The 16,312-nt window shown below is 38.7% G+C and overlaps 1 protein-coding gene across 5 annotated transcripts in view; it reads right to left on the bottom strand.

Moving 5' to 3' along the window:
• The window catches only part of LOC119702015 (acyl-coenzyme A thioesterase 1-like), a 57,489-nt gene that overhangs the window by 12,258 nt on the left and 28,919 nt on the right, over nt 1-16,312 (bottom strand). The window contains exons 5-15 of one of the 5 annotated variants that reach the window (XM_038139396.1): nt 8,856-8,992; nt 8,017-8,148; nt 6,763-6,821; nt 4,917-4,959; nt 3,660-3,723; nt 3,083-3,210; nt 2,850-2,960; nt 2,605-2,642; nt 1,586-1,721; nt 504-640; nt 13-235 (exon numbers count right to left, since the gene is read on the bottom strand). In XM_038139396.1, the coding sequence (XP_037995324.1) occupies nt 13-235; nt 504-640; nt 1,586-1,721; nt 2,605-2,642; nt 2,850-2,960; nt 3,083-3,210; nt 3,660-3,723; nt 4,917-4,959; nt 6,763-6,821; nt 8,017-8,148; nt 8,856-8,992 (1,208 nt within the window). Of the gene's footprint in view, nt 1-12; nt 236-503; nt 641-1,585; nt 1,722-2,604; nt 2,643-2,849; nt 2,961-3,082; nt 3,211-3,659; nt 3,724-4,916; nt 4,960-6,762; nt 6,822-8,016; nt 8,149-8,855; nt 8,993-9,296; nt 9,807-9,844; nt 10,864-16,312 lie in introns of those variants that run through there. The other 4 variants (XM_038139398.1, XM_038139401.1, XM_038139400.1 and 1 more) reach the window with 4 other exon arrangements.

Genomic DNA, 16,312 nt, shown 5'->3' with positions numbered 1-16,312 from the left:
CCCTGTACCTACCCGTTCATGTAAGAACATCTCCTGAACAAGTGACCAAAGAGTTGTAAAAGATGGCACATGTCCTGCTTTTGCCCTTTCAGCAAGTTCCTTGTGATAATACTTCAGATGGTCTATAGACATAAGGTTGAGTTTGCATTTTGTCACTTGTTCTTTTACTGCTTTAAGTGGCCCCTCCAGAGACTTCTGTGACCAGTCAGCATGCTCATACAGGTCTGCTAGGGTCCTAAGGAGCAGAAATGTTAGAAAATCACCCATTCATTTAGATGACATTGGAAAATTGATACATTTACATAATCACTTCAATCAATTAAAGAGAATCAGTGAGCCTGATTCTCTTCAAATAGAAGTTATAATTGAGAGCCAACAGTAAGAGGCTTCATGAGGGAATTATGTTCACTTGTTAACAATGTAAGTCTGAAAGAGATGCATCTCCCACTGTGTGGAAAAGTAGTCACAGTCATTCCAAATCCAATCTCATTTTCTATACGCACCATGTTGAGCCAGAAGCCCCAGTGAGGTAGGTGACACAGTCCAACAGATTTAGCTTCTGAAGAGCTAAGAGGTGGCCAAACATAGCTGACATTGCTCTGAGACCTCCGCCTGTTGCCATAACAGCTATTACTGGGACCTGCCCAAAACACAAGGATTGTTCTCAGAAAGTTACTCCCTCGCTACTTGGAAAAGTCTAATTACAGCTCTCAGAATTTCTTCAGCAGATTCACTGGAGAACAATGAATTAAATCACCACTTAGCCAATCTTTACCAGTACCTTACTGAAATTAACATCCAGAGACTCTTAACCTCAATGCTTGGATGAGTTTGAATATGCAGTCATTTTAACCTTCCTTCTTACCTTTGCTCTCTATAATTGGAATTGCAATGATTAAGAATAGATAGTTACATGATCTTATTATAAACAACAACAAATTGCAATAAATGCAATTAAAATGGATTATGGAAGTTTTTTGAATGCTGCTGATTCTTTGGACTGCGTTCATTTAACAAATACTATTCCAGTAAGAAAATAAGTTTTCCTTTAAAAAGTCACCCTGGATCTTGGCAACAAAACATACTTCAGCTTGTTATAAAATGTTCTAATGTTCTTTCTTCACCACAAAAAATGTTTACTTTTTGTAAGAAGTGTTCTGAGAATGAAGAAAGAAAAAAAGTAAGCCTAAAGAAGTGACATTACACTGATTTAATAAGTATTTATATGAGGTGAATTTCCAATACTCTTGTTTTCCTATTGGTTTGGGTTGCCTTATTAGGCTGTATCTAACACAATGTCTCATATCTTGCTGACTTGCAGCACCACACTGTTGGAAACTGTGTTTGAAGAGTGGTATTATTACATCCTTGTTATTTGGCCCATTGAAAAGGTTGGAGGGATGAATACTTGACCTGAAATTTTACATGAGTCTGGGGCATGCCACACTGAGAGCCTCTGCTCTGGCACCATTCAAATCAAAGGGTTTATTAGCAACATGCAAATATTACGTGAAATTTCGAGGGGAGTTGTGCCAATCCTAATTCAACAGACCCACACCCCATGCCTGGATTCCAAAGTACAGACCTCATGTCCATGTAGATCTCTTTCCAGATGAAGAACCCTTTTCAGGGCACCAGCAACGACTCTCTTCCTCTTTTGCAGGAACTCCTGCTCTCCTTGGCACAGATCATACCCTAAGCGCAGATCTAGTTTTTCTGTGCTGCAACAAATAAATCCAGAGGCACAGGACTGGTGTTTAAAATGTATATGGATCTATTTTCAGCAGCTGCACTCTAATGAATTCATTAAAAATCCTGATTCTTTGTTCCAATTTATACAGAAATGTATCTTTCATTTGCAAAGAAACCAGCTTTGCTTCTACATGGTCTCTATTGTTTCAGTGTAAGATTTACTGTCAGCTAAGGATAATAAATATGAAAAACAAAGAAGGGCTTCTTTGACTTTCAGTAGCTTTGTAAGCCGAATCCTTTCTATTTCTGCTTCGTATGATTTCTGAGCAAAGGATGACTTAAACCTAACAAAGTCTTTCATGGGCATTTGTACTGCAGATTTATACAGACACTGTACAATGAAAAAATATTCAAATAATTTTTGTTTGTTTCTTGTCTGACACATTATTTTACGATGCAACATTTTGTCTGCCCTAGTTTATACTTCTTTCTCTTGATATCACCAGAGCCACAAGTCTGTTTTCTTAAGAGAACATGTGTTGTTTGGGTGCTATATGGACTCTGATGTTTCGTTATTTCAAATTCTCATTTCCCTTTGCCTTCTTTCTGTGCCCTTTTGAAGAAGCCTCCAGTCTTAGTCTTTGATTCTTTGATGCAAAGGATACTCAGTGACTAAGTCCCTCACCATTTGAAACTCTCATAATTTTTTTGCATCTTGGTGGGACTCTTTTGCCCTGAGGACATTTAACTTTCAGCTGTTGTGGTGACTCTTTAATGATGACTTAAATATCATTACATTTTGCCTCTAGTCTAATGCATTCCTTATATCTAAATAAAGGATATTCTCTTCTAGATTTCACAGTTCAAAGAGCAATAAAACCTTTAGAGAAAAAAAAACAACAATCCTCTTACCAAGCATTTAGTTGGAGGTACAACTGTAGTGGCACATTCTATAAACAAAGAGATGAGATTAGGAAAGTGAGTGGAGGGAAAAAGAGAAATTTTGAATCCAGATTTTCAGTGCCTTCTGAAAAGTCCCACCACTGCCACCCTGCATACTTTTTGGTTGTTGTTTTGTTTTGTTTTTTAATATTAATGTGTTAAATAGTGAGGGTTATTCTACTCTTCTTTCCAGACACAAATTATGAAACACTTACATGTCTTACGGGAAGGGTTACTTTCACTTTATGCCCAACAGGGAGAAATTTCAGCGGTACCGTTAAGGTGTCACTTAAATTGCTGTTGTCATCTTCCTTATCAGAAACTTTCTATACAAAACAAAAAGCATGGGTTGTATTCACAGAGCAGAAACAGTGCAGTTCTTTGCTGTTTTGGTCACACCAGAAGTAAGCAAGCAGTATGAACAGTAGCAGTGTGAGGTGCCTGTTACCTGCAGCCTGACTTTTAGAACTGGCTCCCAAGCCTTCACGCAGTGGAAGTAGAAAGTATCGGTGTCCTCTGTCGTCTTCTGTGTTCTCTCATGAGAGGCAGGCACCGTAAGCACGAGATTTTTACCCTCTAGTAAAAACAGGTTTCTTTAGAGAATAATACTGCTCAGGCAAAAGAGCTAGCAAAGTTGGCAAACTTTCTGGTGGAGTAATTTTCTGTGGTAGCTCCTCTGTAAACTATCCCACTGGCAAGTCTCCTCCAGCACAGGACCTGGTACTCCTGTCTTTACCCCCATAGCTTGGAGTGCTCCCAGAGTCAGCATCCTCTCTTACTTCCATCAGCAAAGTCTACTGTGTCCAAACTTGATACCTCCAAGGAAAAGACACAGAGACCAGTCCAGGGAAGTTCAGGGCATTTCAGTGCATTGCATTTTATTATTTAGATCATATATCACTACCTATATCTAATGTAGAACATTCTTATTTGTCTCTATACTCTAAATTGCCTCCATCTGGGTCTGAATGACTGTAATAGGGTTGGTTTGGTCATGTCTTCAGTTCACAGAGAGATTGCCATACCTTTCAAGTATTTCCTGCTTTCATTAATGTCCACGTGCACTTCCAAACAGCAAACCTCACGAGACTGTAAAAGGCAGAAATGGATAAGGGTGAAGAAGGCAAATAACACATCTGCTGCAAATAATGAAACATCATGCAGACAACCACCACCTATACTACTGAGCCAACTGAAATGGTCTCAGTGCTGGGAGCAATCCAAGAGAAAATTTAGAGCTCAGTATTCCAGGACAGTAGCCCAAGTTGCACTGTGTCAGAGTGTCAATGCAGTGGTGCATTGTCAGAGGTTGTTAACACATTCAAATTACCCCAAAATCAGGAAACTCTGTACAACAGACTGGTGCCCAAACAAATATATCTAATAATTATTTAGGAAGGGTGGGGGAAAATACTTGATGATGAGTTTCTGTGTATTGTGGCAGTGATTAGCCTACAAAGCATCTTCTTATTGGCCTGATGTAGGGAAATCATGGAAATATTCCACCCTACCCTCCACCTGAGTCACTCCAGTTCACCTTTAATAACTCATGCCAGGAGAGTTCTCCAAGTCATTTCAGGAACAATGCATGCCAGTCATTGCAACTCTTGTGCCTCACATAGAAAATGAGGTGGAAAGAATAGAATATGTGTTACTTCGCCTCAAGGGTTTTAAGGGCTAGCATCTGGGAACCATGCACAGGCTTGGAGGAGTTGGCATGAAGTCCTTGGTACTCCTTAGCTGCTGGGCCAGCCCGAGGAGACAGGTAATGTACCACATGCTGACTAAAACCAAAACAAGGCTCTATGTTTCAACAACTAAAATAACTCTTTATTAAAAAACTCATTTCCCAAAAAGCTGTTACATTAGATACCCTTCCAGTCATAAGGACACTGAACACCTACTATTGTCTTCTACAGACCTTTTATTACCTTTGTTTTTCCTGCCAAGTGCCATGCTGCGTTAAGAGAAACACAATCAGTTTTCACTTTGAACACCAATAAATATTGGGTTCTGCCAGAGTAACAAACCATAGCTGGGCAACATATTGACATCTGTAACAGCTGAGGACTTCAAGGACTCACAGCTGCTGCTTTTTTTTCTGGAGAGGGCAACAGCTGAGCTGTAACACAAGGGCACTGTCCCATATCTCTGACTTTAAAATGCACACCATGCTCTTATCTCTCACGGTAGGTTGTGTTCTTTCTACAAAATGGGGGGAAGAGGAGAGGATCAAAATGAAGCAGATGTCAGTCCAAGATAAATTCTCATGTGAACCTTACCACTAGGACATCATTGGTAATCAGATGCTCTGGAGGGCCAGGACTGAAAAGACAAAAACAAGTAACAAACAAAAAAAAACCTGTGTGAGTAGCTGGATTTTGGTGTGTTTTGTTGGTTTTTTAACTAGCAGTTATATGACCTTTCCTACTTAAATTGAATATAGGTAAGTTATAACAATTTGTTTTCTAAAAGGCAAAATACATGATCCTGTGCTAAGCATGTGAACCAAAACACAGCAGCCAAACAAAAAGAAAGACAGGAAAGCCCATAAAAATATTAATGTGCTAAGTTACAGCAGAACAAAGACATATTGGTATATGTGGAATCATGTCCTGCTATTAACAGGTGACCATAAGACTTGGGGAAAGCAAAGACTACTATTAATGTGTTCTGCAAACATTTATTAGGAAAGACATTTCTGACTAGTTCATGTTATAACTTATGGGTGATCACAAATGAATGGCAAATACGAACTAGCTCCCACTGCGCTATATGTATGACTGCAAAACACAGAGGTAAGCAATAAAAAGTCTTTGTCCCATATATTTTACCTTTCAAGACCTTGGTCTGTCACTGAATGGATGTGGTTATTTAATTACATGAGTAATCTGAAGAGTCTACCAACAGCATCTTTCACTAAGGCAAATATTCCAACACCTCTATGTTACACACATTCATAAATGCTTTCATATATCTGAAAGGGCCATTGGCATTATGTAGTACATAACCTTTGTAAGTTCAAGCTATTTCACCAAACACCATTTCCAGGCTTAAAACTTCAATTTCAACTGTAAAATGTATTTAAATAACTAGGTTTGATTTCTAAGGATGGTCATCTCCCAAGTGCCTTATAACTTGAATGGGGAAAGATATTCCTCTTATTTCTAGTCTGAATCCAGTTCCTAAGCACTGCTTCTCATTCTAACCTTTCATGTGTCTGACTGTGACTGCTTCCACAGTTGCAGGAGATGACTACCATCATCATATGTGATACCATCACTTAAGGTACCTCTCACAGGTAAATTAAATACATTTTGAGTTTCACTGTGGGAGAAAGTAACCAAAAGCCCAAATGATTTTTTTTCTGCAGTTTCCTCATGTTTAAGAATAAGAAGTCTTATTTGTCTTACTTACAATTTCTTCTCCTGATCATGCAAATTAGCCAGTTTTCACTGGACTACCTTTTTTCTTTTCTTTTTTTTTTCTTTTTGTTTTTTTTTTTTTGCCTAATGCTTAGATCAAATATTCCAGAATATATAGTTTAGGGGGTTCTCTTCAACCAAGCCTGTGATAGGATTTAAAAGACAGATAGAGTTTATCTTATGGGACTTGTGCTCCTGCAGACAACACTGATTACCACTTTGAGGGGGATGGTCTTATTTTCATTATTTGATTGTATGTTTTTTCAGTTTAAGCTATTGCTAAATGGGCAACTTTTCTAGTACTGTCTACATAACTCCATGTATATATTGTTATAATAATACAAGACAACTTTTATCGTCTCTGGGAAATTCCACAATGTTCTAGGAATTGTTCAATTAATATCAACAATTTGAAGAGCACTCACATTAAGTTTCGCATGCATCTTGTGTAACAGTTATCACATTGTGACAATTTTATTACATTACCAGGATCTAGCTATACATGTTCCACAGAAGTTTAAGATTTGTATGAAACATACTGAAAGGTGGAATTAGCTAGAGAAGGTAAGGTAAAAAAAAAAAAGAGTTTGAAACTGTAATTTAAGTTCACTGGTGGGAGAAAGAGCTGGAAGAAGTTTCTCATCCTTGAGGTATCATTACTCCCTGGCAGATCTATACCTTTTAGCTTTGGAGTTTTACTCACACTCTTTCCATCCAGAATTCCACTTCCAAACTTTCCCATTTCTTATAGCACCTCTCTGTCTAAAAAGAAACGGGTAAAATAAATATAGATTATTGAAGGCTGCAAGAATTTGGCAGCACAGATACACCTAAAAAACACTTCAAGGCCTGACATCTCTTCTGCTAATGATACCAAAAAAATTTGGTTTTGTGTCTTTCTAAAGCTGAAATTGCAACAGAAATGACAGACTTGTGAATGTCTGGCACATAAGATTAATAATCTCCCATTGTGTGATATGTAGAATTATAAATATTTCCCTCTCTGATTGAGAGGGAGAGCTTGATTGAAAAGGAAATATGATGGCTCTCTGCAAGATAATGTGCACGGAGGAAAGGCATTGAAGCTCAGCAACAAACGTCACTAAGATCAGAGACATTTTCACATACAAACCATTTAAAGCACATTTGAACTAAATCCAGAAGAGATGAATTAGGCAAGTGACTGAGGTGGTTATTGAACCATTGTATTTCCCAGTGACTCACCCACTGGCTGAGAAGTGCACAGCACCAGCCAGCAGGGTCACAAGGAAAATCCATGTTAACAGCTTTCAGCATGTGGGAAGTAGCTGTTTTTATGGGCTGTCTCCCTTCTGTAATGAGTGTGTAGCAATACCTCAGCAACAGCTCAGACAAGCCCAGGAGTTGTCACCAACCTATCCCAGCTTTGTTTACTGGGCAAGTCTCTTTCATGGGCTCCTTAATAAAATACCAAACATATTAGCAGGACAGACGTTCTTTTACTATGGGCTAGAGAAATCTGAATCAACTAGAAGGAAACCCAGCATGAACACCAACAGGGAAAAAAGCCTGAAAGCACCATTTAGTTCAAGTGATGAGTGAATTGTTTTCATGTTTTTAATAAATATGTTGCCATTTATGAGGAAATTTTCCCCCAAGCATGGCAAAAGCAGGATAAAGCTGAAAGGTAAGCAAGTAATTCTTTGGATTCTAAAAGATAAAAATTATTATTTACAGATGCTTCCTGTTAAAATGTGTTGCCCTCAGAGAACATGAGACAGAAGCAGTTTCATTTTCTGAATTTGTAAAAAGAGATTCATAAAGTCACAAAAATAAACCAAAACTATATCTGTTTTGATGAGGTATTGATAATGATATATAAGGCTACCTGTTCATGAAGATCCAAACCCTACCAAACATGGAAGACAATGTGGACAACGAGGTCTTGTCAATCTCTCCCTGTGTTTTCAGCCCTTACCTCTGATTTCAAAGCAAATGTCTCACGGATTCTCTCCCCAGGTCTGATTCTAGCAACATTAAAAAGAACTGTGAACTGCATGTCATCTTTGGTGAGTGCATCTTCATCACACACTGCCAATTCTAAAATATTCTGGTAGTAGAAAAAATAAGTAAGAACACTTATTGAGCTTCTGTTAGACAGAAACAAAAAATTATTATAGAAAAAATTATTATAAATTATTTTTGCGACTGTTTCACTAGCAGAGCAGCCAGAATAAAAAAGCATGTCCTTTCCTTCAGTAGTCTGCTAATGTAGAACATTATTACACCCAATCTTGGGAAACTTGTGAAATGGAAAACAACTACCTATAACAGAGGTTCCCACTCCCCTGAGACAGAAAAGAAGCCAGTTCTCTGCACGCCACTGATCACCCCCCCCCCCCCCTCAAAGAACAGACTTGGTTTCTTCATTCCCAAAGTTCTCCAAATTCCACAATTTACGGAAGGATTAAATTTGTTGTCTACACCACAGCAACTTCTCTACTCTTCTCTTCGAACCGGTGGAGGGAAAGCTCTTTCAAAGTTAGCCATGCCAAAATAGCACAGAAGTATGCTACAGTAGTCCTTATTTCACTCAGGTGACAACAAAAGGAGTCTGGACTAGCTTAGATACAGGCATTTACATCAGCAGTGTCCATAAATAACTGAGCAAAGTACTACTTCTTGTGTCTACTATTGTGTGCAAACCAGTCCGCTAAGCAAGTGTTTTCTTAAGTTATTTTGCACAGAGAATCAACATGGTGTCTACTGAGGATTCTGAGCTATTCAAATTAGTGAAAATTCTATTTTTTTTACTACCTCAACTTCTCTCTGGATCCTAAAGTAGAAAGTCTCATTCCAGACAGGGTTGTCAGAATTCCTGATGGTTTTGGTCTGAAGCTTTCCAGGTGAAGCAGATGGCAGCCACAAGCGAACATAGCAGTCTGATGCCGTCACTGCAGCAGAGAAACATTTAAAACCTGATGCCAATGTTATAGAGGAACAGTAGGGCTAGGCCATAATCCTGGAGATTAATAAATATTACTACTTTTTTTTTTTAATTAGTAAAGAGATCACCATTTGGAAACAACCAAGGAAAACCATCTAATTACTGAGTAACTACAAACTGCAAACGTACACATGCACACACGAAGTACACTAAGAGCCACATTTCCCATGTGAAGAGAAAGAGGAAAGTGGACTATGCCCACTGACCATTCCTCAGGCATAGTCCTTACAATTCCAGTCAATGATGTTAAAAAGTTAAACTGAAACTACAGCTGGTTCCATGAAGGGCTGTTAGGATGATTACAGGAAAGAAGAACACGTATTACAGCAAAGATCAGAGTCTGGCTTGCTCAGATGAGTCACACAAGCATGCGGAGGGGACATAATGGCTGTCTAGAGGTGTTAGGCACTAGGCAAGATGATCTGTTGCAGCTCAAGGCCAGCGTGGGCCCAAGAACTGGAGGGCACAAGCAAGTCGGAAATCTTCATTTCACTTCCATCCTATATCTATTCCATATGGTTAGTGCAGGCAGTGCCTCGAGCAGCCATCCTTTGGGGAGAGCCGGGGTGGGAAAGCGCATTTACTTTGTGAAGCTTGGCAACGGTGTGAGAGGAAATCTCCCAGGTGATGTCTTTCAGAGCTGGAGTCGGGACTTGACGGAAGATTTCTACTGCAGCCCGAGATGCCTAAATACTTCAGACTGGTATCAAGCAGTGAATAACATTGCCCCGCAAGGTTTTGGCACGAAAGTGGAACTGTCCCTTCAATAGAGTAGATAGAAGAGATCATTGAAACTCAGAAATACAGGCCTTGTCACACTAACACCTTTCTAGTGTCCACCTCTGGATGGTGCTACGTGGCATTTGCCACTGGAGCACAGGAAGCCTTTGGCAGGCAGTTACTCAACTGAGAGGGGATTCACTCCCTCTCGGGGAGTGACACATGCAGGCTCGGCCCTGCATGGCAAGGCATGAATGGTCTCAGCTGTAACTCGAGTAAATCATTGCAAAGTGATGCTTTTTTCTACTGAGTGAGTCATTTTTCACTAGAGGAATACACAGGCTAGAAGTTCCAAGACTGACAAAAGGCAGCTCAATGCCTCTGAGGAACTCCTTGGAGACCTCTGCAAAAATGGCAGCTGAATAGCTGGTCCACAGCACACCTGAAGAAGGAGACATAGGAGGCTGTGAAGGGGAGATAATGAGTTAAAGACACTTGAACACGAAAGTACACAGAAAAGTCTGTTTTGCCTGCATGCTCAGCATGGGCTTGGAACTGGATCTGCAGAGGTCCTCCTTAAACAAAACTATCACTATAATTTATTGTGACTGGTCGGCAAATACCCTGAAAGATAAAGTATTTTACAAGGCCTGAAATTCTCTAATTTACCTTTGATTATTGTGTATAATTGGTACATTTCAATAAAAGGCCCCTAAATTCACAGCCTGCGTGGCAAAATTCCTGCCCAAGCAGATTCATAGATTGCGGTGTCCTAATGAAGTCTGCCTTCCCTTCTTGACCCAGAAAATGAATGTGGGTATCTTGTTTTTTACCAGTTCCCTGAAATGCCACTAGAGATGTACTCCAATCTAATACCTGAGATATTTGATCTAATTATAGCCCTGGCATTAGTATTTATATTGCTGTGCTTTACATACGTTGCTTGCATACCTTCAGAACTTAAGAATATTGCTCACTGTGTAAACTCTGGAGGTGACTAAAAACACAATCAAACCACAACTCACACAGGTCTCTTGACTTGATGTTCTTAGCTTGTATGATTCTTACAGAAAGCATGTGGATGGGGCAAAACTTCATCTGCAGAGAAAACAAATGCAATAATTTGATCAGCTCAGAATGCAAAAACAAGATGTATTTTGAACAGTACAGAGGACAGTCTGCCCATGTCTGTTTGAAGTGAGGTGACCACTTTCAAGTGGCAGTACACCACACTGAGATGAAAACACAATGGCACACTGGGCTGTTTGCTAAGGAGCTCGAGTAAATGAAGACTGAGAGAGAAAACACAGGCTCAGACAACAGTGTGGAAAGCTTTCTTTGTCACCCCAGAGGCAGTTGTTTTCAGGCGACCTGATGCGTGTACAGCCACAGTGATGGTTGTACTGCCAAGACCCCAAGGGTCCTGTGCCACCCATAGGCCAGAATGGGGCCTTTGGAAGGGGTATTAGGAATTGCAGCTGCCTGCCCAGGTCATGGCACAGCTGACCTACCCAGGCCAGGACATGGCACTTACCAAAACGCGCTATAAACTTCTGACTTTGTATCTGAACTAAGATTAAATTTCTGTGATGTTTGTAAACAGGACAAGCTCACCAAGTGGCTCTGCTGACTTTGAGGGAACAGACCACAGGCCCAGCACAGACCCTTCAGACAGAATAAAAACTGCTCTGCTTTGCAGGTATGATATAGCAGAATTCTGTATTATTATGTATCCTGAAAATACCTAATGGGAATGGAAGCACTTGCCTTCCAGACATGAGATTTATTTCTATCACAGGCAGGCTATCATTTTAACACTATTTCAAGTTACTTACTCCTAACTCTAAACAGTTAAAGCTTTCTAGGCTAAGCTATTCAGAAAATACTTGACATTTTCAAAAGATGTTTTGAGAAGCATGAATGAACACATATATGAATGTAACAATAACAGAAGCAGAGAAAATACTTTAATCCTTTTTCAAATTGATACATTTAAATTTCCTCTTAATTTTCTGCTAGGTTTTTTTTTGTTTGTTTTTCTGCATGCCATATTAGCCTGGCTTGTCAGCAATATTAAGAAATAATAACGTGCTGTTATTACAGTCCCACTACCACTAATAAATTAAAACTAAAAGCCTAAACTACCAACTGAAATAATATCTCTATTTGCCTAAACAGGGAATCTCATTACACTGTCACTAAATAATTTGACAATTTTATTTTGAAAGTTCGCACTATGACTAATTTTCCTGACAAGGAAATTAATAACTCTGTAGATACAAACTGCTGGGGAAGGAGGAACCTCTCTACAGAAAGAGTCACTCAATATAGTTCATCTGAAATTATTTTAAAATGAGGTGGAGACTATTATTGGACATGTTTATTAGAGATGTGAACAGCCTGCATTCAGTTTCATTCAGGCTTGTTTAGAGGTAAATTACGTTACATAAGATCGATATTATCTGAACTGTGAATTAGCCTGTTCAAATAAAGGCCCAACACTAAATTTTATTATGTCACCTAAAGTTACATACTTTTTAAATTCAGATTTACATTTAAGAGCTGCCCTGACCAGAGAAACCCTTGTTAAACCTATAAAATCGCTTTAGTCTGTCTCTTGGCTTGATAAAAATTGCGAAGCAAATTTGTTTCTGTGTGACAAGAGTATGTTTTCCTCCAAATTTAAAACTGACATATTTAAAACTTCCTTAGTGTAATGCATTGTGGACATTACAAGTTCTAATTGGGACACTTCCATATTATTCCAGTTGCCCACTGAAAGAATTTGACTTCAGTATTCCTGCGCAAATAGTTATTTATCATAGAACTACCAGCTGGAACACTCACTCAGCATTCTTAGTGGTTTTCATTTACGTGAATTATTGGATTATGTAGACAATTACAGAGGTGACTAGTTTTAATTAATATGTTAATTCTTAGTCATTTTGTAATCAACTTCTCCCTTGCTCAACAGAAGCCCAAACCATTCACGGAATCTGCCTTCACTGAAGAAACACATGGGCATAAATTTTGCTTTGAAATTTTTCATGATGAAAATTTCCTAACTAGTTATAAAAATGGTGCATCTGCAGATCAGCTTCAGAGTACTCTCAGATGTTACAGATGCCATGTTTTCATCCTCTGCCACTACAGCCAGAGTGCCTCACTCGTCCTCCCTTCCCCTTCCAACAGCAATCACTTTCCTGAAACATGTCAACATTTGCCAAAGGATGCCAAACATCAAAGGTGAATTTTCACTCCTCCTGATTTGGTGCAGCTTAGTCCTGGTGTTATTGCAGGATAAAAAGCAAACAGATTCAGATGTGAAAGTGTGGCCATAATACACCCCGAGAGCTCTGTAAATCCCACAAGGAAGCCAGAAACCATCCCTCTCCCACGACTGCAGTTACTCCAGCCTTTGATAACCATTCAGAATGGGCTATCCATCAGATAAAGGCAGAGCTAATTTTCTTCAACAACAGTCCAGAGCAGACCCCTAGGGTCTGATTTGAATGGTGTAAAACACCTTTAGCTGGAAGTGCTGGTACACCAGAATACGCTTCTACAAAAAATAATTACAGTTAGAGGTACCATTTGCTATTTTCATAACATGAAAAGCAACATGTAACTTCACAATTAATGCAACTTGATGAGTGCAGACACCCTATCCAGACAGCCCTTGACAGACTTGCAGCTGTATTGGTCTTATTGGTTTTAGTTCACTTCCTTGGGATAAACATGGTTTCTTGTACAGACGTGCAAAGAGTAACAAAATCCCTTTGTAAACACCCAGAGTCAAAGGCAGCTTTCCCAGAAGCACATCATTCTATTTTTGCAGGGAAATTACTAGTGTGACACTGGGGCCAACAACAGAGTGCAGGGTTCAGCTACCTGTGTATTGTTGCATCGTAAGCAATAACACTCCAGGCCAATAAATAGTAGCATCTCCAGAGTACCAAAGGGAAGGCTAAAACTTGGGGAAAAAAAAAAAGAAACCAACAAACTTCTTTTCACTTGACAGTATTTAGCATTAAACTATATTTCTGTACTCTCAAACCAAGCTTTGAGAGTAATTTCTGTTTAAAATACAGAAGAGTCAGTAATCAGGAGATAAAACTAGCATGTCAGAATTGTCACAGCTGTACCAAACCTTAACAAACTGAAAATTCACATCTGTTGCCACTATCTCCTTGATTGCAATAACACACACTCACTGACTTCCTTCCATAGGAATGTTGATCAGCTTTGGAAGGACACATAAATCTTTTGTTTACAGGCAGTTAGTCACTTAAAGTTTCATTCCGAAAAGACAACTTTGAGCATATGAAATCTTCTCAAAGCTCATAAATATTGAGGAGCCTACCAAAATATTCCGTGGATGGCAGTAAAAGAAGAAAAACCTACCAAGAGCTCATATGTTTGATTTCAGTCTTTATTGCACCTCCATGCTGCTACTAGAAGAAGCTATCATGGCCACCTTCACTAGAAAGTCAGTATTCTAGGGAAGTTTTTACAGTCTGGGAACCTCATCCCATAATTCCCTGTTCTCTTTTTATTTTTTTAAATAAGTCCTTGGTTTGTACATGTTGGAAGGCTGATTGGAATGTCAGTGTTTCACTTCCCTTGCACCAAGCTTAAGCAGCTCTCTGAGCAGAGTTATCACCACAGGATAAAGCCAAATTATATTAAGATTTAGATGAGGATTTCGCTGTCTTCTGACATTTTGAAAATAGCTGTAGGATTTGTCACTCAGCTTTATACATATGTTTCAGACATGAATAATTAATTTCTTTCATGAATGATTTCTTTCTCCAGTGGTGAACTAGAAGCTGTACAATATCTTGCCTACAAGATCTCACACCAAATGCAATTATTTGGCATATTCTTACCATTATTTGATGTTAGATACTGAGGATTTGGTCCAACTACAATTTGGCAATTTACCAAATTGAGATTAAATCTATAAATGTATAAACTATAAGAAAGCTTAATTACCAGCCTGGTTCTAAAGCACTCTCTTCCACTAGATCCTCTAACACCTAGTACGGGCTATTAGCCCTTCCATCAGGGAGAGCACTGCTAGAAATTTGTCTTTCCAACCTACTTTCATTAAAATTAAAGGGATGAAAAGTTCTAGCGGAAAAAGTGACTGACTGAAGAAATATAGAAAACTATGAGAGTCTCACTGTGCTTGGGAATCGCAATTGTCCCAAATTTTATCATTGGAAGTTGAACAATTAGTGAAGAAATCTAATTCACCTTACAAACATATACTGTAATTTCATGTAATCACTGATGGATTACTTCAAGGATCATTGTGGATTTGGGATGTATCTCTTGTTCATATATATCAGTCACTTCTTTACACATATGAGCGGGTCCCTCGGGGCTTTGTATTGACAAAATTTCCGAGTATTTTGCCAGATGAAAACTATTCCATAGTCCACAAAATAAAACTTCTAAGGAGGGATTATTCTTGTCTGAGAAGAAAAGACATTGTTACAAATATGGGAAGTTGTAAATTAATTCTGACAATCACTTGTGGGTCAATTTGGTAGCTCTCTTAAAGTGCAAAATACTAACTGTGAGATTAGGAGATCTTCCTAGATAGTTCGAAGTATCCACACTTTTCTAAACATGTGGGCTTTTTAATGTAAAAGAAAAAAAAACCACAAAACCACTCTGTTCTTATTTCTGTATCTATTTACCAACTTATACACACTGAAACACGCGCTTGCCTGACACAACAGCAGAGCTACCTGCAGTACTGAATTAATCTCTTTCCTTGGGAATGGAAGCTTTCTGACCGGAAACTATGCTTGCAGTCAAACCTTTTGGCAGTGGTGCCTGTTAACCAGGAGTCTGTCTGCGCTCATGGAACAGCAGTTGCAGCACTGGGACAAAATTCAAAAACTTTGTCTTTGAAACTTTCTAGATAAAATTATACCTGAGCTATCTACCCATCTATGAGCTCCAGAACTGTCTTACTAGATGCAACATTGGTCTTTAAAATTGATAGATAATATTCATACCTACAATAGAGAGATACGTCTGGATCTAACTGGTAGATGGACTAGATACAAATTTTATCCAGAAAGTAGATGCACTTAAAATTTATTTTTTCTTCCTGAATATTTGTATATTTTTAATCTATCCCTTGAGCCATCTGTTCAAGCTACTGATATTTTTCTAATCTTTAACTTTGCCTGCAAATATTACCATGGCACCAGTAATGATCTCTATAGGCTGTAGCATGTAACATTGTTTCTCACTAAATTTTAAGCCCAGGAATGCCCATATTTCTTTTATTTGTTGCAAAATTTGGTGAAGGGTTTGATACACAAAGAATGATTATCTGTAAATAATTCATTCAGACACCATGTCCATTATTTTTTAAGATACACATGAGAAAAGAATTTTCAGCAAATAGTTCTGTTGATTTACACTAAAAGCCATCAGTTAAAATCTCAGAATGGAACTTAGTATTCGAAAACTCAAGTCCAGACATGAAATTCTTCCACTAGAATTGCAAAAGCTGTAAACATTA

This window comes from Motacilla alba, chromosome 5, assembly GCF_015832195.1.
Source record: "Motacilla alba alba isolate MOTALB_02 chromosome 5, Motacilla_alba_V1.0_pri, whole genome shotgun sequence".
Taxonomy (NCBI): domain Eukaryota; kingdom Metazoa; phylum Chordata; class Aves; order Passeriformes; family Motacillidae; genus Motacilla; species Motacilla alba.
Note: the sequence above shows the minus strand (reverse complement) of the source record. Positions and strands in the feature narration are given on the sequence as shown.